General features: G+C 35.3%; 1 protein-coding gene across 3 annotated transcripts in view; it reads left to right on the top strand.

Moving 5' to 3' along the window:
• Nucleotides 1-24,933, top strand: part of ATAD2B (ATPase family AAA domain containing 2B) — a gene marked incomplete at both ends in the record, with an annotated part of 114,987 nt that overhangs the window by 6,474 nt on the left and 83,580 nt on the right. For 2 of the 3 annotated variants that reach the window (XM_084235641.1, XM_084235640.1), the window contains 8 exons: nt 10,956-11,107; nt 13,615-13,664; nt 14,043-14,196; nt 15,553-15,655; nt 16,339-16,447; nt 16,719-16,835; nt 19,847-19,922; nt 24,119-24,217. In XM_084235641.1, coding sequence (XP_084091767.1) covers nt 10,956-11,107; nt 13,615-13,664; nt 14,043-14,196; nt 15,553-15,655; nt 16,339-16,447; nt 16,719-16,835; nt 19,847-19,922; nt 24,119-24,217 — 860 coding nt within the window. Of the gene's footprint in view, nt 1-10,955; nt 11,108-13,614; nt 13,665-14,042; nt 14,197-15,552; nt 15,656-16,338; nt 16,452-16,683; nt 16,836-19,846; nt 19,923-24,118; nt 24,218-24,933 lie in introns of all 3 variants that reach the window. The other variant, XM_084235639.1, reaches the window with a different exon arrangement.

Raw genomic sequence — 24,933 nt, 5'->3', positions numbered from 1 at the left:
AAAAACATGTATATGAGATGGAAAATATTATAGTGTGAATTTATTGATTGTTCAGATATTCATTTTTCCTTTTTTTGTCCCATATTAAGATTCTTCCTTACTTTTTAATTAAAATTCTTTTTGCTTTAGTTCACTTTCTTCTGATATATATACATAAACTTTTTATGTTGTAATAGTTTAAATTTTTTTCTTGCTTTATTCTTTGTTCCACTGGTTATTTATATTGCTTACTTTTTCAAATAGTTGGACATTTAGCTTTTAGTTATCTTTTTGTAATTCTAGTTTCATACTGTTTTTTGAAGCATATGCTCTATATTTGATTTCAGTCACTTGACATTTTTTTCTCACTTATTTTTGTCACCCTGCTTATGGCTAGTTTTGTTAAGTATTCCAGGCACATTTGGAAAGAATGTGGATTCTGCAAATAGGGGTACAGTGCTATTGTGTCCACAAGGTCATGTTTGTGCATCTTATGTTATCTTTATTTTTTTTTAAAGATTTATTTATTTATTTATACAAGCAGTGGGTACAGTCAGAAGCACGGGAGGGTGGGAGAATTCACCAGAGCCAGAGCTGGGAATAGAACAGGCAGACAGACGAAATACACTGCTGAGGGGAGCAGCGGGCACGGCAGGAGATGTCTGCGCGCCATGTGGGACCCTCGCCGGGCCACCGGGGATCGAACTGGCACTGCAGAGGCTGCGGGCAGCTTCGCAGCCTAGAGCTCAACTGCTGCGCCACCTGGGGAGGCCCATCTTATGTTGTCTTTAAAGTAATTCTGATTTTTGGGCCTCCCTGGTGGCGCAAGGGGTTAAGCACTGCACTATGAAGCAATCCCCAACCTGTGCAGCATGAGTTCAATCCCCGGCTGGGCAGGGAGCAACCCACATGGCAAAGCAGACCTCTCCTGTCTCGCTAGCTGCTCCCCTCAGCAGAGTATTTTGGTCAGTCTGCCTGTTCTGTTCCCCACTCTGTCTCTAGTGAATCCTCTCACTCCCTGCATCGCTGGCCTATACCCCAGCTCTTGTGTGCATAAACAAATAAATCTTTTTTTTTTTTTAATTTTCTAGAGGCATGTCTTATTTATTTATCTATTTGTTTGTTTGTTTGGTTTATACATGCACTGGGTACAGTCAGAAGCCGGGAGGGTGAGAGAATTCACCAGAGCCAGAGCAGGGAGCAGAACAGGCAGAAGGACCGAAGTACACTGCTGAGGGGAGCAGCGGGCGGCAGGAGAGGTCTGCGCGCCATGTGGGACCCTCCTCTGGTGGCCGGGGAGCAGCCGGGGATCGAACCGGCGCCGCAGAGGCCGCGGGCAGCTTCGCAACCCAGCGCTCAACCGCTGCGCCACCGGGGAGGCCCTAAACAAATAAATCTTTAAAAAAAAAAAAATAATTCAGATTTTTTTTTTTTGGGTATTTGCTCTAAACTTCTATTTATAATTTATTTTTTCCTTAAAAAAATTATATTTCCTCTAACCATTTATTCTTCAATGTTCCCTTGTAACGTTCCATCTTCCTTCTATCCCTATGTTGTCTAAAATTTTAGTTCTGATTTTTTATGTTTTTTTATAAGTATTTTTTCTTTTGGAATTTTTTTCAGTAATAATAAATTTCACTAAGGTGGCTGATTGATTATCTTTTTATTTTAAACATTATCATTCTGTATTTATTTCTTTTCTTTTTGAGTGCTTCCTCCAAGAATGTTTTTTCAGTCTGGGACTTTATGTGACAAAATTTCTGCTGAGAGATTACATGCCTGAGAATATTTTTATTATGCTTTCATTAAAATAAAAAAATTGGCTGGATATAAAAATTCTAGCTTCAATAGTTTGAGTATTACTTGTTGTCTTGCATCTACTATTATAGTCTTGAACTAGATAGTGGTCTGATTTCTTTTGTAGGTATTTTAATTTCTCTCTTTTGGAGTTTATAGAATTTTTTGGTCTTTGTTCATACATTTTATTGTATTTTAGGAATGAGAATTTCCTTCACTTTTGTTTGGCAGTCTTGGCTCTTCCAGTCTGTAATTCTTCTTTTTTTGATTATTGTAAATTTATTTTCATTATTTCTTCTCTCTTTCATTTCTTCTGGAACTCATTTAGATCTTGGCTCCTAGAAGAATTTTGTCCCTAAGCTGATAATTAAACAGTTTTTAGCACCTTTGATGGCATGCTGGTCAAATTTACTGACAGTTACTTGAGTAAACAAGACTTGGTGCTTCTTGTAGCAGATTTCTGTTCACTATTTTGGTGCCCATCTGCTAAGTGATCTGCTTGTCAAAGGATAAGGTTTGAAGTTGCTTGATACAAAGTTCAGTTTGCTTTACAATTTACATACACCTTTTAACTAGAGCATGCTCCAGTACTCTCACTTAGGGTGTGTGTTGTAGTTTTCAAATTGATAATGCAAGTTAAGGGAATGTACTAACAATGACAACAAAACCCCAGGGCAGAGCTATACCTTCTTAATAAATGATGCATTTATAAGAAACTTAAATATATGTATAGAAACGCTAGGAGAATCTTCAGGTGCACAACCAAAAAATAAGCTAGCAGTTTAAATTCTTGAGCTGGAGGTGGTTTCTGTGTTAAAATTTTGAAAGCATTTTCAATTGAAAATTTAATTTTAATTTTTTACTTTTTACCGTTCTAATTCATTTTCCAAATTTGTTAGATGGGAAAATTTTGAGGAAGTGGTATTTACCCAAGGCTATCATACAATTAATTAGAAACAGCAGCTAGCTGGAAATGAAAGGGTCTTTCTTTTATTATTCAATATCTTTAGTTGAGGAACTCTTTGTGTCAGACATTTAAAATAAAGCGGTATCCAAGGCTCTTGGCCTCAACTCTTTAGTGAAATATTATATTTTTATTTTAAAATTAGGAGTAAGTATTTTAACAATACGGAAATGCATCAGAAAAATTAAAGAACCTTCCCCTGCTTCCCAAATTCTTCCAGTTCATTCTTTGTAGAGGTAACCACTGTTAAAGCTGGTGTAGTTCTCTCTAGACCACTGTGCATTATGTGTGGGTTGTTTATATACTTTTTTAACAAATGGAATCATACCCTGAATACTACTTAAGTGTGTTGATTTTTCTGCTTAACTGTGTATTATGTATATTCTTTTTTTATTTGTTTTTGATGGCTTTCTAATATTTATTGTATCTACTATTTTGTTGTATCATTATGCCCTCACTCATTTAACTCTTCCCACTTGGCATACAGTTAAGTTGTCTCATGTATTTGATATTATAAATAATGTGGTAGAAAATGAATTCCCCCTTTTTAGGTGAACTGGAATTACTAGTGAAAGGTAGAGTGTTTTAATTTTTTATACATTTTGCCAAATTGTTCTTTAAACAGCCAGTGTATGCATCCCACTCACCAACACTCTCAGCACCTTTTATTTTTTATATACCTTTCATTTGGTTGATTGAAGAAGTTAGGCCTTAACTTCTCAAAGGACAGAGACTCTTGTCAAGTATCCTTAGTATCTGTCATATTTATTTAATATGTTTTGTTTGTGTAGGGAATGAATTTGTGAAGATAGTTAAGTTTAGATGTTGTATTAATCCTACCAAGTCAAACATATCCTTACTTGAAACTGTATCCACTGTTAGGCTTAGTTGTAATATTTGTTACTTATACTACCTTATCTGATTCTTCTAAAAGTCTTATCAGGTAAAATAGCAATTTTTGAATGACAGTGATAATTGCTGCAATATAAGAATGGTTCTGTTCAACTTTTAAATCAGTGGCATTTCAGTACCCATGATGTCTCTTTTTCATTTTAAGTAATGTCATAGTTTCAGATTAAAAAAGAAACTTCCAGGAAGACCTATTCATGTAAAATTTTAATAGACAACTTTTCTCTTTTTACAATTCCTCAGCTCTCTTCTTTATATTTTTCCCTCTCTATATTCTTTCATGATGACTCTTTACAAATGTTGAACTAATAAATGTTTGCTCTTGGGATATTTGAGAAAAGTTTAGAACATATTGGTGCCTGAAGTTTTAGGACTTTGTAGTAGTCCTGGCTCTAATTAAATAAATAGTGTGAGTTTTGTTTTCTGTAGTCATAGTAACTGCTGCCTCTGTGCATTCTTCTTACAAATTGAAAGAAAAAGAAAAAAGACATTGACTACACTTCTAAGCTTTCATGGAAACAAGCGTACTTATTTTTAAAAAGGTAGAAAAAAACTCTTTTAAAGAAAATTGGAAAACACTGATTGTGCCTACATACTTTCTGATTTAACCTGGGCAATAATGTTTGTATTCTCTTTCTTTGCCTCTTGGAATCATTTATTAATCAGGCAGTGCCTTAAAATTTTATTTTATTTTCATCCATGGTTCATTTTCTTCTATTTTCAAGAAATCAGGTCATCTTTTCTTTAAAAAAAGGAAAAAAGAAAGAAAATCCTTTGGCATTCATAACCTCTTTGGACTATTGTGTTATTTCTTTCTTAATTTTGACACTTTTTAAATATGAGTAGCTCTGGAGTCAACTAGAGTGTTTTTTCACTGCTCACTCAGTTCCTCACCTAGTGATTTCTACTCTGCATTTTGCAGAAATTGCCTTATCATAGATTACAGTGACCACCTAATTACCAGTCTACAGGTGTGTCATCTTTCCTTCCTTTTAGTCTTGTTGGAGCCAAGTTCCACTTTCCATGTTTCAGTGAGACATTATATTCTTATCTATATGATGTCTCTTTTGCTCATACCTTTAATGTAAGCATTTTTCAAGGTTTTGACTTCTACCCTCTTGCTTTTTCATTTTGCATATTACCTGTTATTCCTTCCTATGTCTTTTCATATCCTCCCTTTTTATTTTTATTTTTGTTTATTCATGCATACAAGAACTGGGATGTAGGCCAGGGGTGCGGGGGTTGGGGGATGTTGAGGTCTGTGGCAGACTAGTGCTCTTATTTATTTTAATTGATGAGTTTGTTTTTAAGAGACTCTAAGACCTGAGGAGAAAATGACTTTTTGCAAGTCGGGAAAATTAACTAGTTTGGAAGGCTTGACATTATTACCATTAATTATACTTTTAATGGAATTAATCTCATCCTTGAAACATGTTTCTCTGACCATTTGATATGCTCCATTGTGATGTTACAGGATATCTTTAGTCCTGTAGAAAACTGAGTCACTTTTTAAAGTCCACACCATTATGTCTCTCTCATCTATACTAGCCGTTACCATTTTTGGTTTTTTTGCTTTTAGAGAATTGTCTACTTCTATTATAGTGCTTACCATAATTTGGATGTGTCATTATTCTGTCAATCCAATAGATTGTGCCTCATGTACACAGTAGGTCCTTGATAAATATTTCTTAAATAAAATTGTTCCCTAACTGAGGTGATGGTGCACGGGTGCATTGGTGAAGGGAAGAAACTCTATGGGGTCTACAGCTGAGGGGGTGGGGAGAAGCAAATATTGTTTGAAAATGAACAACGATGTAAAAAATAAAAAAATAAGTAAAAAAAAATTGTTCCCTTTGCTGAGATGTCTTTTATACTCATGAGTTGTAATTTAATCACCAAGACACAGATTGCCAAATGACTATGGGCACATTGCATAATCTCTCTTAAATATCTTTGTCCTGAAACTGGCAACGCCTTCTTTCAAAGGGTTAGGTTATAATTACTAGTAAAATGCTTTGAAGATGAAAAAAATTGAGGTTGAGCATTATGAACATCCTATTAAGAACTGTTAGTATCAGGTTTGTAGGTAAAACCTTTCCCAAAGCTTGAAGTTAATTAAATGGTGCTGAAGTAATTATTTTTTATGTATTTACATGTTGGTTGTTACTTTACTTAAATCCCTAGATTTCTTTAGAGGAATGGAGTTTTTTAATGCTATTTATTCTGAGATGTCTTTCAGAGAACCAAGTCAAGATTGAAACCCTCTCAAAAGTGAAATACAACGGTATAATGTAGCATTAGGGTGATGTGCCTCTTCTTAGACTATATTAAAATGCCAGAGGTTTTCAAACATTTGTGTGCTAAGAATCATTTGAAGGCCCTTGTTAAACATATTCCACATCCAGAGATTCTAGTTCGGCAGGTTATTAATGAGAAGTCTAGGTGATCTCTGATTTAAATAGTATGTGAACAAGGCATTGAGGTACATTTCTGTATGGAACTGAAAAAAGCCAGTAGAATATAAGAGAATGACATAAATAAACACAAAATCATTTGAATTGATATTCAAAGAGTTAAATGGTAGCTCCAATTAAGAAGTAACTAGACTTCAAATATTCTGTTATTTTTATCTTTAATTCAGTGTTTAGTACTTATTACCCCAAACTATGTTTGTAAAAAACTTCAGTACCTCTATCAAAAAAGTTTGACCAAACAAGATTGTAAAATAATATATGCACTAGATTCCATATTTCAAGAACTATACTGCACATAGAAAGACTAGCAACAAAACAAGACGACTTCATAGAAATCTGAATAATTGTATTATTTAGATAAAACTAGAGCCTACAATAAGGTTTTAAATGTATGTGCCTGTATCACCATGACTAAATCAAGTCATGGAAGGAGGTTATATTGAAAATTTAGTAAGATGGAATAAACTTGTTAGTGTGTAAAGCAAAAAAAAAAAAAAAAAAGAAAATTATACTGCATATTAACATTAAAATTCTTAGACATCCTACTGCAAAAAATCTTAGACTTCATTGTTTCCTAGATTTACTTCACCATGAGTCTTCCTTTGTTTCCCCCAATAATTCCTATAACAATTTGTTCAAGAAACTTGGAGAAATTTTGTTTTTTCTTTGCTTGGTATTGTATGGAATTAAAAAGAACTAGGGCATTTTTGGGGCCTCCCCTGGTGGCGCAGCGGTTGAGCACCGGGCTTCAAAGCTGCCCGTAGCCTCTGCAGCGCCAGTTCGATCCCCTGCTGCAGGGCGAGGGTCCCACATGGCCCGCAGACCTCTCCTGCCACACCTGCTGCTCCCTTCAGCAGTGTATTTTGTCGTCTACCTGTTCTGTTCCCCGCTCTGGCTCTGGTGAATTCTCTCACCCTCCCGCGCTTCTGACTGTACCCAGTGCTTGTATTAAAAAAAAAAAAAAAGTAAATCTTAAAAAAAAAAAAAAAAAAGAAATAGGGTATTTTTGTAATTAAAAACTTAAAATCTTGTTAGACTCTCAAGACTTAAACATGACACTTTAAATATGCATATGTGTAATTTAAATTGAATTAAATCCCAAAATGTATAGTACAGTTGTGACTAATAGAGGGAAAGGTCAACTTAGGTTAAATTCTTCAGGTGAGATTTCATGCAAGAGATGGGGTTTAAAGAGTGAGGGTGGGATTTGCTTAAGAGTAATGCTGGCCTGGATTATCTAAATTTTTAAAGTAGTTTACAGGTATCACTTTATGTATTTACAAAAATGCCTTAGCTTAGAATGTGTGACATTGCTTCTTCAGGGACTCCTTGTTGAATGTGTTACATAATAATGCTTTTCAAACCTTCATGTACACTTCTCAAACCCTAATATGCACAAAATCACTGGAGGATCTTGTCAAAAGTCACGAACAGTTTATGACTGAACGAGGTCTGGAGTAGAGCACATTTGAAGTGACAAATGTAGCAGGTAATCAAATCTCTGATGAATAGTAGAGTTAGATGACTGAGTTAGTATATAGCAAACTATATATTAGGAATGGAAGACATAAGTTCTGGCTTTATTTATTCTAATTTTGTCAACCATTTGGCAGCCTTTTGAGCTATCTCAGTATGTGCTCTGTTGCAGGCTGGGGTTGGAGAAGGCAAGGATTTGGGGAAGTGAAATAGTATGGTTTTTCATATTATTCATTCAGGCTCTCCTTGGTGGCCCAGGGGTTAAGCCTCATCGCTATCAAGCTCTCTCCAGCCACTGCGGCATGAGTTCTATCCCCAACCGGGCAGCTAACCCACATGGCACAGCAGACCTCTCCTGTCTCGCCACGCTGTTCCCTTCAGCAGTGTATTTCAGTAGATCGGCCTCTTTTGTGCCCCACTCTGTCTCTGGTGAATCCTCTTACCCTCTCCCGCCCCACCACCAACTGTTCTTGTATATATAAATAAGTAAAAATAAATCTTAAAAATAGACTATTCATTAAGCTCAGTAAATGTATTTATTGATGAAGTACTATTATATGAATGAATTGCATCTTTACATTCTTAAATTTTATTCATTTGTCAGTTCTTTAAATGTCTAAGTTTTGAGTACCTTTCCACACCTCCATATTTGCACATGCATCTCTCACCCTCAGTCAGAACTCTCCAACCTTGTCCAATCCTCTCCCTTCCCCTGTCCTCTCTGCTTTCCTCCTATTCCCTCTGGTAACCACTATCTTTTTACTTTTGCTGTGCTTTGCTGGTTTGTGTGTTTTTTTGTTATTTATATTTTACAAATAAGTGAAACTAGTCAGTATCTTTCACTTTATGACTTACTTCACTTTGCATCTTAAATGTTTTTTTCTCTGCTAAGCGTAGTTTTGAAGTAGCTTACCAGATTTTTGTGGGAACTTTAATAAGTGGTGGTGTATGTTACACAAACAGCATGTTTATTATCCTTAATTATAGATACTCTTTTGAATTTCTGATTGTTTGAATTTCTAATTTTTTTCCCTTTGTGCCTTTTAGTACCACTGTGGTATTATGGCTCTAAAACTAGCTCATAGTAGATTGTATTAAAACACAAAATGAGAAATTGGCCTTTCATGCAAAATTTTAGGAAGTGAACGTTAATTAGTTCTATAGGTTGTACTTGGGTACCTTCACATATGTTGTATTTCTTATGTTTGCTAGTGACTACATTTTCACCAATTACTTGTATAATGTAGTTGTTTTGCTTTAGGAAAATAGGATCTAGAATTATGATTTTTATATTTTTCTCATAAGAAATTTATAGCATGAAAGGAAATACCACTTGGATATTTATAAGGTAGCATATTAAAAATGATCATGTACTTTTGAAATACTGATCTATACATGAAAAGGTTAATTTTCCCTTCACAGTCTCCCCCCTTTCCTCTGTTATCCAAGGTAAAGGTTGCTCCTGTGCAGAGACAGTGACTTTGCTGTAGTCTGAGGACATGCAGCTGGGGAGGGAATGATGGAAGCATGATAAATGGAGGTCTCTGGTTGAGAGACTGGTTACATAAGCAAATTAATTGAAAGCGCACATAGGTTGAAGATGTGGAAGCCAGGTTTCTCACTGAGAAGGCTTATAAACATAAAAGGGGGAAGTCCAGAAAGGAAAACTTTGATATGGAATTAGAATTGGAGTCATCAGTGTGCAAACATTTTTTATTTATGCAGATAAATAAGTCTTTGTGTGTATATATGTGTGTGTGTACACACATATTTCCTAAGTGCTTTCTAAGGAGAGGGCTAATAACAGTGAAACCACAGTAACAATGAGCACACCCAGTACCCAGTTCTTGCTTTCCAAATACTCTCTGTTACTAAAATGAACCAGAATCCCTTGGAGAAATGGCTAATCTAGGACCAAGGAAGGAAAGTTCAAGATGAGTCTAGGAAATTATTTTGTGCCAGAAAGTAAGGAAATAATCAAAATCATGGGACATGTCAAAAGGATACAGGAATCATTTTTTTTTAAAGATTTATTTATTTATACAAGCACTGGGTACAGTCAGAAGCGTGGGAGGGCGAGAGAATTCACCAGAGCCAGAGCGGGGAGAAGAACAGGCAGAAGGACCGAAGTACACTGCTGAGGGGAGCAGCGGGCTGCAGGAGAGGTCCGTGCGCCATGTGGGACCCTCGCTGGTGGCGGGGGATCGAACCGGCACTGCTGAGGCTGTGGGCAGCCTCGCAGCCCAGTGCTCAACTGCTGCGCCACCAGGGGAGGCCCTACAGGAATCATTTTGAAGCACCTTATGGCCAAATCTTGTATAATTTGAACAACAAAATAAATAAGGAAAATACTAGAATACATTGAGAATATAAGAAGAATCTATGAGTCTCTACTGATACAAATAAATGAGTAAATGAATTGGGCTAGGGACAGGGAGAGCAAGCTCTTAAAAGTAGAATGCCAACAGAAAATACGAAAGGGCTGATGGATTTAGAGAATCACTATCATAATGGTATAGGATAAAGTCTAGGGTGGTCATGAATGTTGAGGCTGCTGGGAAGAGGTTTAACTAGTAACAGAATATTGGTGATTAGAATAATTTCCTATAAAATTAATCAAATACAGAAGAAAAATTAATGACTTCATAAGATGGCAGATATCATCTTGACCAGGTAATCAAGGTTATATCTAATGATGGATAGGTATAGTGTAGTATATACAGTATCATCTCCATATGTTCATTCCAAGAATGTCTGGCCTAAATCTGATTATGAAAAATATCAGAACCCAGATTGAGGGTCATCCAAGAGAATAAAGGAATGTACTCTTTACAGTCAAAGGACATGATGCTTAGGAAAGACTGAAGAACTGTTCTAGATTGAAAGAGATGGGAGATCTGCTAACTAAATATGGTGCGTGTTCCTGGTTAGGATAAATAATACAACAATGTTATGTTATTAGATACATTGTTGTAACCTTTTATAAAATTTGGATATGTCTGTGACTTGACTATTATGTCAATGTTGATTTGCTGATTGGGAGGATTGATGCGAATATAGAAAGTATTAATTTTGACACAGAGATGCTGGGATATGTTTAGTAGAAAAATGATGCATTATATCACAAAATATATATACTGACATTTCCTGTAGGCTTTTTTAAGATAAAAACAAGCTAACATAATTTTCTGATTATGCATTTAATCTTTCTTTGTTGTTTCTCTATTTACAGATTTTTACATTTTATATTTATTGTGTGATTCAATAAATATTTATTGGTTGGATAAATACTATACATATTTAAGAATTTTGTGTGTCAATAGAAATAATAAATTATTTTTAATTTTATCTTTCAGAAAGCTGAAGTGGATGGTAGTTTAAGTGACAGCCACGTGTCTCCTCCAGCCAAACGCACTTTGAAACAACCTGATTCTGTTTGCAAAGACAAATCAAAATCACGAAGTACTGGTCAGCGAGAGGAATGGAATATATCAACTGGGCAGGCCAGGTAAGAAGTTCTTTGGTTTCTTTTAACTCCTTGAAATTTAAAAAATACTTCAATTTTATATGTAGGTGAATTCTGAATACTGTTCCTCTTTGATAGAAAAAAGTCATTGGAGTTATCTAGATTTTTGTCAAGTTATACATGCACTAGTGCCTGAAGAGTCTGTAGCTATTACAATGTATATCAAAATAGGTACTACTTACTTTATTTTATTTTATTTTTTTTTTAGGTATTACTTACTTTAAATATTTTATTTTGCATTGTCTGGGAATCACAGTCTGTTGATTTTTTTTTTTTTTCCTTCCCTTCCCATACTCATTAATCTGTAAGATGAAACAGATCCAGAATATGTTTTGAATGATCTGGGTAATAAGATGACGTTATTTTAAATGAGTGCAGTCATTTAATTACACTTCTAGACTGACCTACTTCTTGTAATCTGTATCCTGCATTTATTAAATGAGTGAATCAGACTTCTTTTTCTAGAAATAAAAACCAGGTAAGCATTGTTGTCTTCAGAGGAACAAAAAACTTACTGTGCTTTTTTTCCAAATGGTGTTACCATTGTTCAGAAAAAAAATCTTTTTTCAAGATTTCTTTATTTTTATACAAGAGCTGGGGTACAGGCCAGAGGCACGGGAGGGTGAGAGGATTCACCAGAGACAGAGCAGGGAGCAGAACAGGCAGACGACAGAAGTACACTGCTGAGGGGAGCAGTGGGAGTGACTGGGGAGGTCTGCTGCACCATGTGGGATTCTCGCCGACTGTCCGGGATCCAACCCCCATCGCTGAGGCTCCGGACAGCTTCACAGCGCGGTGCTCAACCCACTGCGCCACCGGGGAGGCCCATAGTTTGAGATTCTTATCTCAGACTTTAGGGTTTGTATCTTATTCTTGTGAATAATTTAAGTGTATAAATACCAACTGTTTGATTTTGCACGTAGACAAAATTCATTTGGAATTAAAACTTATGAATAAACTGATCAAACTGAGTTAAAGTTACTGCATCTAAAAGCAAAGTATAATTATGAAGTAATGAAATTGATTTTCTATGTGGTTTTGAGTAGATTTTGAGAGTGATTTTAGGGAATCCCGCATGTATAATCTCTTAAGTTATGGCCTGTTAATACTTCAGTTTTATTATTTATTTATTTAATAATTTATTTATTTATGCATACAAGAGCTGGGGTGTAGGCCAGAGGTGCCGGAGGGTGAGAGGACTCACCAGAGACAGAGTGGGGGGCAGAATGGACAGATTGATTGAAACACACTGCTGAGGGGAGAAGCGGGCGAGACAGGAGAGGTCTGCCTCACCATGTGGGTCACCTCCCTGGTTGGGGATCGAACTCGTGCTGCAGTAGCTATGGATTGCTTCCTAGTGCTGATGCTTAGCTCCTTGTGCCACCAGGGAGGACCACTTTTAATACTTCGTAGTCAAACTCATATGCCAGGAGAATTGTGTACATTTTATACAGAGAATACTTTCCAAGATATAGTATATTAGAACATATAGTTTTGTTGTTTTCTGGAGGAAACAGCCTGGAGTTTTTCTTTTTGACAATCTGAAGAAATAACTGTTTGAGTTATTGTTCACATCCTTTAGTCATCCTGACTGTATTTTAGCAGGCAGGGGTATTTATAACTAACATTTATATTTATAATGTTTAACATCTATAATTTGACATGAAGAGTGCTGGAATACTGAAAAGTTACATTATTTTAGTTTAAAAGATTTGTGCAAAACACATAGTAAAAGAGACCATACATATTTGCTGTACTTTAAGTGTGCCTTTGATTTTTTTTAATAATTGTTGGATATTTTATAAATGTCTTAGTAAGTTTATGTTGACGAGTCCTTTTATGCAACAATTTAGTTTTTGGTTTTGAACTAATATAAAAGTGTTCTGTGACTTTTTTTTGTTAAGTCCATGTTTTAATAGCCATATATGTGTCTTCTGAGTGACATACATTCTTTCTCTTCCCAAAAGGGAGAATTGTATGATGATTTGAGATATTAGCTAAGTTTTCTTAAGTCAGTTTAGAATGTACAATGAAATATTTAGAAGAAAGTATTAGATGGTATTGGCCTTCAAGTACTTCTTACAGTTTGTTGTCTGAATAAATTTGTTATTATTTGAATTTCATTTTGTCAATCAAAATCAATAGTAAATGTCTGTTGTCATAATTAGGGATTGGTTAACTTTATGGTGTGTGTTAAGCTTAAGCTTTTTCATTAGATTTTCACTTCAGAGTTGAAGACAAAGTAAGGTCATCTTATAATCTCTTATTAAAACTTTTCTTGACTACTGAAATTATTCTTAACTAGCTGGTATATTTTATTAATTGGTATGTTATCAATGTCAGAGTAAAAAGTGTTATCTGTACTCTCAAAAAAGTAATTTTATGTTACTGACATTTTAAAGATGAAAATATTCTAATAGTATTGCATTTCTTGTCTTTTGAAAAATTAATGTTTATATGTTTGCATATTAAATATAATTGTGTTCTAGGTTAACTTCTCAGCCTGGTGCTACATTACCAAATGGACATAGTAGTTTATGTAAGTATTCTGTTATGAAACTGTTTAATATTAAAATTCTTACAATGTTGTCAGACTAAGCATTAAAGTGGGGTGAAAATAGAGTGCGTGGTATGGTCAACACATAGTAGGAAATAACTATTTCATTCATAGTAAAAACATGTAATTGTTAAGTGTTGAGAAATCAGTACAACTGAAATAAATTATTATGATTGTTTTTAAAAGTTACAGAAATTTAGGTTATTGGATATTAAAGCCACTTAAGAAGTTATATTAAACCATTTAGTCTTTAGTTATATTAAACCATTTTAGTTATATTAAACCATTTAAAAAGTAACTTTTTAGTTTCTTTTTTTTCTTACTTTGTACTTTGAAATGGAATTCTCTCTTTTCTTGTAGCCCTTCGAAGCCATCCCCTTCGAGGGGAAAAAAAGGGAGATGGAGATCTTTCTTGTATAAATGGTGACATGGAAGTCAGAAAAAGTTGTCGTTCCAGGAAAAACAGATTTGAAAGTGTGAACCAGAGTTTGTTATTTGATCAACTAGTAAATAGGTATGCAGTAAACTATTTCATTTGATTCTTTTTTTTTTTTTAAAAAGATGTATTTATTTATGCATGCAAGAGCTAGGGCACAGGGCAGAGATGTGGGGAGGCAGAGATGAGAGGATTCACCAGAGACAGAGTGGGGAACAGAACAGGCAGATTGACCAAAGTACACTGCTGAGGGGAGCAGCGGGCAAGTCAGGAGAGGTCTGCTGCGCCATGTGGGTTGCTTCCTGGCCGGCCGGGGACCTAACTCGTGCTGCAGAGGCTGTGGACTGCTTCATAGTGCGGTGCTTAACCCCTTGTGCCACCAAGGAGGCCCTCATTTGATTCTTAAGCCAGTTGTGCTTTAAAAAAAAATAACCCAAGCACTTACTCAGCTGTAAGTATCTTTATATAAAAACTTTAAGTTGAATTAACAGTGGTTAGTATTGATTATCAATTTCTAATCAGTTTATTTGATTTAATACAGTTTACATGATGGCTAGATATTTCTCATCCTTTTTAAGCTCTTATGCATAGTTAGATAATACAAAAAGTAATTAAAAATTTTTCACTGTGCTCTTAATATTTGCTCATTTAACATTTGTGTTTTTAACAATTTTCAAGCAACCATGTGTTCCATTATTGATAAATAGTAAGTATAGTGTGCGTAGTTAAGAAAATTTTCAAAAGAAGTTTGAATTGAAGGTCTTTGCAGACAGGGTGTGTGGGATGTAGCTAGTGAGTGAGACTAGGTGAGTGCTCAGCATCTATAGCCACTGAAAATTTATCCTCAGCTAATAAATCATCCTGCTTAATCCTTGTAGTGGCTAGAAATATAATAGTATATAGTTCCTATTTAACAGAAGAAATATCCTATAGTAGTAATGTCAAATTTGGTATTAGTTATTATATGTTAAGCACTTAATTAGTATTTGGATACACAATTGCTATAGCACTGTGTTTAAAAGGTAAAATGGGCCAAGAAGTTAGCATGTATTTGTAGATGTCACTATTCTCTAATTTCTAACAGTAGTCTTTTTAGTTGATCTTATTTTGGCTTTATACTTACAGATCCTTTATTTTAGAGGAGTTCTTTCCACCTTCAAATAAAAAGATTGAATTAGTTTTTCCCCGCCCTTGTGCCTTGGAGCTGGTAGTTAATTGTTTGTAGTAGCATTATGGATTTAAATATTGGAGGCTTATTAAAAAAGTCTTCTGTTTTGTAAGTTTTTTTTAAATAAATATATTAAGGCAGAAGATGTTCTGTTTCCATCTTTTTTTTTTTTAACCCTTTGTCAGAAATTATTTATTATGCCTTTACATGGAAGACACAGCGTATGGTCTCATTTTATGAACTCATATTTTATTTTATGATCATAGTACTGCTGAAGCTGTGCTGCAGGAAATGGATAACATTAACATTAGACGGAATCGTCGGTCAGGAGAAGTAGAACGACTTCGAATGTGGACAGATACAGAGTTTGTGAGTATTTTAACAATCATTGCAAGTACTTTTCAATTTTGATGAAGGAATTCAAAGGGAAAATGAACAACACATGGATTTTCTTGTATTAGTAGAATTGTTCTGTCTTCATTTCCAGTGTACTTTGGGGATTATGATTATGTCACTTTTCTGATCTGAACTTCTAATTTTTCATTGGGCACTGAGTCAATTAAAAGCATCTTGACTTTAATGATGTGGTTTCAACTTGATCTTCTCATACCATTGCACAGATATAAAGTAGATACTCTCCTATCTTACTTTTTGTTAATACTTCTGGTACTTTTGTTTCATAGCAAATGCTGTCTCCTCTTCCTCCCCCTACCACCATTAGCAGGTAGAGGGGCATCTCTTTGAATTCTAGGATTCTTTCTGTCTTTCTTTACGATGTTTAACTTGTTTTACTCTCTTTTTAGTCATTTGTGACTGATCTTGTTCTAGTGTATTGATGACAATGTAGTTTTTAGTTTTCAAATATTTTGTAAGATTTAGTTTTTTCTCTTGCCCTATATGTCTCTTGAATTCAGGGAATTCTGCACGAATATGTGCCTTGAAAATAGATGCTCAGTAAATTTTATTGAGTGGGTATGTCTCATTGGGTTAATCATATTTATAGTAGAGAATGAGTTGCATGTTAATACTTGACAGATTTCTCTTTTTAAAAGGAAAACATGGATATGTATTCAAGAGTGAAAAGACGAAGAAAGTCTTTGAGAAGAAATAGTTATGGGATACAGAATCATCATGAAGTTTCTACTGAGGGTGAAGAAGAAGGTTTGTAAAAACACTTTATAAAAAAGAATAACTGACTTATTTTGTAGAAAACAATATTCATTATTTGTAGGAAAGGCATTTACTTATATCTACCTAGGTTGACTTTTTAACCATATTGACTTCTGTTTTGTCATAAAAGTTTTGACACTTTTTAGTATCACCTATGCAGCAAGAATAAGAGATAAAATATAAATATTTAGTTCTAGGGGGGGACCAGTCTTTGTGACTTAAGGTAGTGATTTTTTTCTTTTCTTTTGTGTGGGGAAACCAGAATCTCAAGAGGAGGATGGAGATATAGAAGTTGAAGAGGCAGAAGGAGAAGAAAATGATAGACCATATAATTTGAGACAAAGAAAAACAGTGGATCGATACCAGGCACCTCCAATAGGTAGAAGACTCTACATAACTTCTTTACTTTCTGTTGTTGAGTAGCTTATTCTGCTCCGAGCCCTTTAAAAAAGTTCGTGTTAGTAAATTTAAAAAAATGAAATCTCTTATTGGTTCCAGACATCTTTCCCTATAGTAGAATTCTATTCACACATACAACTGAAAGAAAGTACACAGCGGCAATATAGAATTCCACAGAGCACATACATTTTATTTATAGAACCTTAAATTTAATAATGAATACTGCTTATATTTTTCTATTACTTTATAGTTTACTGAGTACTCTAATTTACTGCAGTTCTTAAGGGCAAATATCTCTATGTTCCAAGTGAGTTAAGTAATTTAGCCAAGGTCATAAAAGTGATACATGACTATAGCTTTACCAGTGACCTAGGTTTTTTGTTTTTTTTTTTAAAGATTTATTTATTTATGCATACAAGAACTGGGGTGTAAGCCAGAGGTGTGGGGGTCAAGAGGATTCACCAGAGAGAGCGGGGAGCAGAGCACACAGGTCTATTGAAATACGCTGCTGAGGGGAGCAGCAGGCGAGACAGGAGAGGTCTGCTGCGCCATGTGGATTAGCTCCCTGGCTGGTCAGGGATCGAACTCATGCTGCAGTGGCTGGCCATAGCTTGATAGTGCTATCTTTAACTCCTGTGCCACCAGGAAGGCCCAGGGTTGTTGTTTTTTATTTTTTGAGAAAGAGATACTTTAAATGTAATGCAATGACAAGTAACCAGTTCACAGGGCTGTTTTGTTGATTTTTTTCCTAGTCTTGGGAAATGTCTTCATTATTTGTCCTCTTTAATTTTTTTTAAATTGAGGTATAATTCACATTTCATGATATTGACAATTTTTGATGATTTTTAATATGTATAACTCAGGGATTTTTAGTATATTCACAAAGTTGTGCAGTAATTATCTAATATCAGAACATTTTAATATTTCTATACTTTATCCCCCAGCCCTTTGCAAGTAATAATGCACTTTTTACCTCAGTAGGTTTGCCTATATATGACCTTTTGTCTCTTTCACTTAGCATGTTTTCAAGGAAAGAACTAGATCTTTTTACTCAAACTTTTATGCTGTGAAACAGTGATTGATATCTGGAAGGGGGTATACTGTTATCTTACTAGAAATTTGCCCAACTGTGCAGACATCCCTCTTCTCCAGTTAGGAGTCATTGTGATAGATGGCCCTGTTAATAATGGCAGAGGTGTGTCAAGAGAGCCAAAAGATTGTGAACCTTTTTACTAGTTTTATTTGCTTAAAAGAGCTTTATTAAGGTATTATTGAAATAAGTCCATTGCTGTTATACATGCTTAATGTGTACAATTTGGCAAGTTTGATATACTTTAGTTTACATACCTGTGAAACTCATCACAATCAACTTAATAAACATGTTCATCAAACTCCCAAATTTCATCCTGTTGTTTGTAATCTACTAATAACTTTGTTGTTCCTCTTTATTCCCATTTCTTAGGCAACCCTGATATAATCTGTTTTCTGTCACAACACATTGGTTTATATTTCCTCAAATTTTATATATGGTATATTCTTTTTTTGCTTGACTTCTTTCACTCAGCACAATTATTGTAAGACTTGTACATGTTGACTATAACAATAGTGTGTTGCTTTTATTTGTCAAGTAGCATTATCAGCAATAAATTTGTATTAATGTAGCATAATTTTTTTTACCATTTGCTTGTTTATAGGCTTTTGAATTGTTGACATTTCTAGTGTTTGCCTGTTATAAAGTTGTTATCAACTTTCCACGTGCAAGTCTTTGGATATATGTTTTCATTTTTCTTATAAATACCTAGGAGTGAAATGACTGAGTTTTATGATGACATATATATTTAACTTTCTAAGAAATTGTCAAACTATTTTCATTTCCCAATGACTAGTGATGTTGAGTATCTTTTATGTACTGTTTTGCCAGTGTTAACTCTGGTGAATGTCTATTCAGATCTCTTGCTTATTATTTTTTTTTTTAATTGTTGTTTTACTTCATCTTAGCAGCAACTTTTTTTTTTTTTTATGATTTATTTATTTATACAAGCACTGGGTACAGTCAGAGGCGCAGGAGGGTGAGAGAATTCACCAGAGCCAGAGCAGAGAGTAGAACAGGCAGAGTGACGAAGTACACTGTTGAGGGGAGCAGCGGGCGGCAGGAGAGGTCTGCGCACCATGTGGGACCCTTGCCCGGTGGCCGGGGATCGAACCGGCACTGCAGAGACTGCGGGCAGCTTCACAGCCCAGCGCTCAACCGCCGCACCACTGGGGAGGCCCTATATTTTTTTTTTAAGATTTATTTATTTATGCATACAAGACCTGGGGTACAGGCCAGAGGTGCAGGGGGTGAGAGGATTCACCAGAGACAGAGTGAGGAACAGAACAGGCAGATGACTGAAATACACTGTTTAGGGGAGCATCGGGCAAGTCAGGAGAGGTCTGCTTCGCCATGTGGATTGCTCCCTGGCCATCCGGGAATTGAACTAGTGCTGCAGTGGCTACTGATAGCTTCATAGTCTGCATCTTAACTCCTTGCGCCACCAGGGAGGCCACACTCTTGCTTATTTTTAAAAATTAAGTATTTTATTTCCTTACTGAGTAATATTCTGGACATCAATACTTTATCAGGTGATATGCAATTTTTTTTGGTAACTTGTTTTTTTCATTTAATAGTATCTTTCGAAAGGAAAATTAGTAATTTTGATTTGCCAGTTTTTTTGAGTAGATTGTGCTTTTGGTATTGCATCTGAAAAATCTTCATTTAAACCCAAAGTTATAAATCTTTAATTTAACTTTATTTTACAATGTTTATTTGCAATCTAGTGTATTGCCACAAAATTTCAATTTTCACTGTGTTCTTCCAGAAAACCTTTGGAGCCTAAAAATATATGGCTTGCTTCCATTCAGAAAGTTAGCAGAAGTATTTTCTACTGCTTTAATGCATTATTTTGTCATTTTATTGTTATTTCTATGTTACATTTTCTTTTTTCTTTCAAGTACCAGCTCATCAAAAAAAGAGGGAAAGCACACTCTTTGATATTCACAGATCTCCAGCAAGAAGAAGCCATATCAGGTATGTTTTGTTGGTTTTGAAAGGAGGAGATATGTATGTCTGTCACTTAGATACAGCCTTTAGTACATTATGTAATGCTTTATAATTAGAATATAGGTATTCTGTTAATGATAATGTCAATGAGGGACTAAATAGGGTCTTTCCTTTTTCAATTAGTGGCTAATAGTTATTATCCTTTGTGTGACTATTACTGTCATAGTTCAGTGTGCCTGGAATACTTGCTGTTTTGATAATTATGTTTTTTAAAGCTGTACGTCTCTGATTTCTCAGTGGAGTTGAGTATAAACTACTCGCATTGTTTTCCTTTGAATCACTGATTTGATTAATTATTGCTACCTTTGCTCCCTAATGTCCTTTTGTGTGAAGATATAAAGGAGTCTTTGTTTTTGTGTTTGTTCCCCCTACCACCATCCCTCTATCTCTTTGATTCTCACTGCTCTCTTAACGTCAGCAACTTCACTTCGTTTATTAGTGTCTCCTAGTTTGTATAGGTATTTTGCATTGTCAGATCATTCTCTATGTAAATGTGGAATATTTATCTTTGTCATTCTTTTTTTTTTTAAGATTTATTTATTTATGCAAGCACTGGGTACAGTCAGAAGCGCGGGAGGGTGAGAGAATTCACCAGAGCCAGAGCAGGGAGCAGAGCAGGCAGAAGGACTGAAGTACACTGCTGAGGGGAGCAGCGGGCGGCAGGAGAGGTCTGCGCGCCATGTGGGACCCTCCTCCGGTGGCCGGGGAGCAGCCAGGGATCGAACCAGCGCTGCTGAGGCTGCGGGCAGCTTCGCAACCCAGCACCCAACCGGTGCGCCACTGGGAGGCCCTATCTTTGTCATTCTGAATTGCTTTACTATACATAATTTCCGTGAACTCATTCCATTTAGGTGTGATTGACAACATTTCTTCTTGTGGCTATGTAGTATGCCATTGTGTGGATATACTATGTCTTCTTGGTCCAGTTAGCTATAAGTGGGCACTTAAGTTGTTTCCATTTCCTTGCTGTCCTATTGTAAATAACGCTGCAATAAACATTGTAATGTGTACAGGTTTTTAAAAAAAGATTTACTTTAATGTATTTGTGCATATGAGAACTTAGGTGTAGGCCAGAGGTGTAGGGGGTAAGAGAATTCACCAGAGACAGAGTGGGGAGCAGAACAGGTGGATTTACTGAAATACACTGTGGTGGAGAGAAGGCCAGTGAGACAGGAGAGGTCTGCTGTGCCATGTGAGTTTGTTCCCTGGCTGGGGATCAAACTCTTGATGCAGTGGATAGCTTGATAGTGCTGAGACTTTAACCCTTGTGCCACCAGTGAGGCCCTGTAAAGCATACAGGTTTTTACACTGATGGTTTCATTTTCTTTGGCTGAGTGCTCAAGAGTATATTGGTGGATTGTATACTATTTCCATTAGTAACTTTTTAGGTAATTCCAGATCACTTTACAAAATAACATTCCCACCAGTAGTGTACTAGGGTTCCTCTTTCTCCTCATCTTCTCCAGTACTTGTTGTTGGGGTCTTTCTAATGTTTGCCATTCTTATGGGTGTGAGATGATATCTCATTGTGGTTTTGACCTGAATCTTCCTTATTCAAAGTGATGATGAATATTTTTCCATGTATCTGTTGGTCTCCTGAATGTCCTCTCTGGTGATAGTTCATATCTGCTGAGCATTTATTGATTGGTTGTTTTTCTCTGTAGGTGTGCCCTCTCTGGGCATTTCATAAAATGAGATCATATTTTATGTGTTCTGTAGTGACAGGCTTCTTTCAGTTCACATAATATTGTCTAAGCTTATATGTTGAAGCATGTATTAGTACTTCATTCTTTTTTATGATTAAAAATTTTCCATTGCACGAATATGTCACATTTTGTTTATGCTTCATTGTGGACATTTTTGGGTTGTTTCCAGCTTTTTACTTTTATGAATAATGATGCTGTAAAAATTCATGCATGTACAAGTTTTATTTCTCTTGAGTATACCTAAGGGTTGAATTACTAGGTTATGTAACTATGTTTAATCATGTAGGAATAGCCTCACCATTTTCCAGAGGGAGTGCACCATTTTAAAATCCCACCAGCAGTGTAGATTTGTTCCAGTTTCTCACTCAACATTTATTGTCTAAATTGTGGATTCTAGCCATCCTGTTGAGTATAACATGTTATCTCATTATGGTTTTGGTTTGCATTTCCCTGAAGACTAATGATATTGAGCTTCTTTTCATGTGCTTCCTGGCCATTTTTCTATCTTCCTTTGATAAATAGCTCTTCATGTCCTGTGCTCATTTAAAGCTTTTTTATTAAGCTTGTTTTGTTATCATTGAGTTGTAAGAGCTCTTTATATGTTATAGATTTGAATATTATTATTCCTTATCAGATAATAATATTTGTGGGTTGTTCTGTCACTTTTTCTCTTTTTTCTTTTGTTGTTTGTGATATTGATATTCTATCTAAGAATCCATTGTGAAATCTGAGGCCATAAAAATTATTCCTATTTTTTTTTTCCTAAGAATTTTAACTCTGATTTAGATCTCTGATTCATTTTGTGTTAATTTTTAAGGAAAATGTCATCTCTTCTTTTTTAAAAATCTTTTTGGGAAATTGCCCGCAACTACCAGCTTTTTGTGATATTATTATTACACATATTACATCTATAAATTTTACAAATAACAATACAGTCTTAAATTATTTATATAAATTTATATATTTCAATTTAAAAAATAGAATAACGACAAGCAAGCATGCATTTATAGTTGTTGTAATGTTAACCTTTTTAAAAAATCATTTCTGAGTCTCTTTGTTTTTGTGCATTCGAGTTACTGTCTGGTGTTATTTCTTTATCCCAGTACACTTTTGCTTCTTTGAACTATCTCATTTGTGCTGCTATTGGCAGATTTATTACATTTCTGTATGTTAGAGGACACACAAACACACACATGGTAGGATGCTTGGAAACAAGTGTTTCCTGTTGGAGAGAAAGAATTGGAAGAGAAGGTAAATACCAGAACTGCAAAGATTGAGTGGATAATTGTTGCAGCAATCTTCTTGAAGTATTGGGAAGCATTAAAAATGAACTGTTACAGGTAGAAATGAAATTATTTATAGTAATGAGAAGCAATAGTAGATGGGTTAAGGATCTTAAGGAGAGTAGGGGAAAATTTGGGTTGCTGTTGAATTTACTGGCATTGGAGTGGAGTAGGGATACCTGTGCTGTGGAACATCATTGAAGGCCATTTTGGGTTTGAAGTAAGTTCCAACTTACATGATTACTATGTTTTCTAGTTATGTTAGAGATGGTATCAGTTATATTAATAATGTAGCATTCATTCTTTAACTATTACTTTTTGAGGATAAATTTAGTCTGATACATTATTTAATCATTCCATGGTAGTTCTGATTATAAACTAATTTTTCCTCTCAAAAGTTCTTTATGAGAAATACAATCGGGGTATCAGTGTCTTAAATGGGAAGTAAAAACTTTTGTCTCCCTGTAAACCAGTTTATTATTTGCTTTCATGTCTGGACTGTTTCTCATTTTTTGGGGAAAGAAAAAACCAGAGAAGAAAAAGATAAACTTTTTTTCTAATAAGATTTTAATGTTATTTATAAATAAATTAATGCTAGGTATTGTCTAAATTTGGGTGCAAATTAAATTTGTTGCTTGACTGCCTTCCTAAACTACCCTATTAAAGGAATTGTAAGGTCTCTATCCTCTCTTTTTTTTCTTTTTCTCTGTAGAACCTACCGCCTTTATACTTCATTAAATGTTAACTGTAAGAGTACAAGGATCTTAACAAATATTTGCTGAATGAATGAATTTTTATTAAGCTAATTATAGATGTAATACTACAGTGTGTTCTTTTTTTTTATATGACTTAATTTTATTTTTATATTCCCCATACAATTGCAACCCCCCCATTCTGACCCCAATCCCTCCCCTCCCGACCCTCACCCCCCAAAAAGTGTCTCTGGTTCATAGTTTTTTGTTGATTTTGATTTTCACTTTCTTAGTTATTCATTTTCCTGGTCCCTTATTTAAATTTTCTAGATTCCTGCTATGAGTGAGACCATCCGGTATTTTTCTTTTTCTTTCTGGCTTATTTCGCTGAGCATGATCCCTTCCAGCGCCATCCATGTTGCTACAGTGTGTTCTTAAAAACCATTTGCTGCAGTAATGATTTTAAGGATTTTACTCTTTAGGAGAAAGAAGCATGCTATTCATAGTAGTGACACAACTTCTTCTGATGAAGAACGCTTTGAAAGAAGAAAATCAAAGAGCATGGCAAGAGCAAGAAATAGGCTAGTAAATTTTTTATTGTTATTTCCGCGGTAGAATAAAGGAAGAACAGTTATAATTTTTGAGTGGCACTCTTATATATACTAGCATTTTTCTGACACTAATATTCTACATGTATTTCAGACTAGAGTAATGCACTTATTTGGTTTTTATTTAGTAATTTTTTTTTTTTTAGAGATTGATTTATTTATGCATACAAGAGCTGGGGTGTAGGCCAGAGGTGGGGTGTGTGTGTGTGAGAGGATTCACCACAGACAGAGTAGGGAGCAGAACAGGCAGATCTACTGAAATACACTGCTGAGGGGCGCAGCAGGAGAGACAGGAGAGGTCTGCTGCGCCATGTGGGCCAGCTCCCTGGCCAGGAATCGAACTTGTGGCTGTGGATAGCTTCATAGTGCTGAGACCTAACCGTTTGTGCCACCAGTGAGGCCCTAGTTTGATGCCATTTTAATCTCACCTATTCTGATATCCACTTTGAAAATATGTTTTTCCGGTAAATGAGGATTCAGGAACGTTGATGAAGTTATGTTCATTATAGAAGCTATACTTTTTTTTTTTTTAATAGAGGCATGTTTTATTTATTTATTTGTTTGTTTTGTTCATACATGCACTGGGCACAGTCAGAAGCGCGGGAGGGTGAGAGAATCCACCAGAGCCAGAGTGGGGAGCAGAGCAGGCAGAAGGACCTAAGTACACTGCTGAGGGGAGCAGCGGGCGG

The sequence above is a fragment of the Talpa europaea genome, assembly GCF_964194135.1.
Source record: "Talpa europaea genome assembly, chromosome: 6".
Classification (NCBI taxonomy): Eukaryota; Metazoa; Chordata; class Mammalia; order Eulipotyphla; family Talpidae; genus Talpa; species Talpa europaea.
Note: the sequence above shows the minus strand (reverse complement) of the source record. Positions and strands in the feature narration are given on the sequence as shown.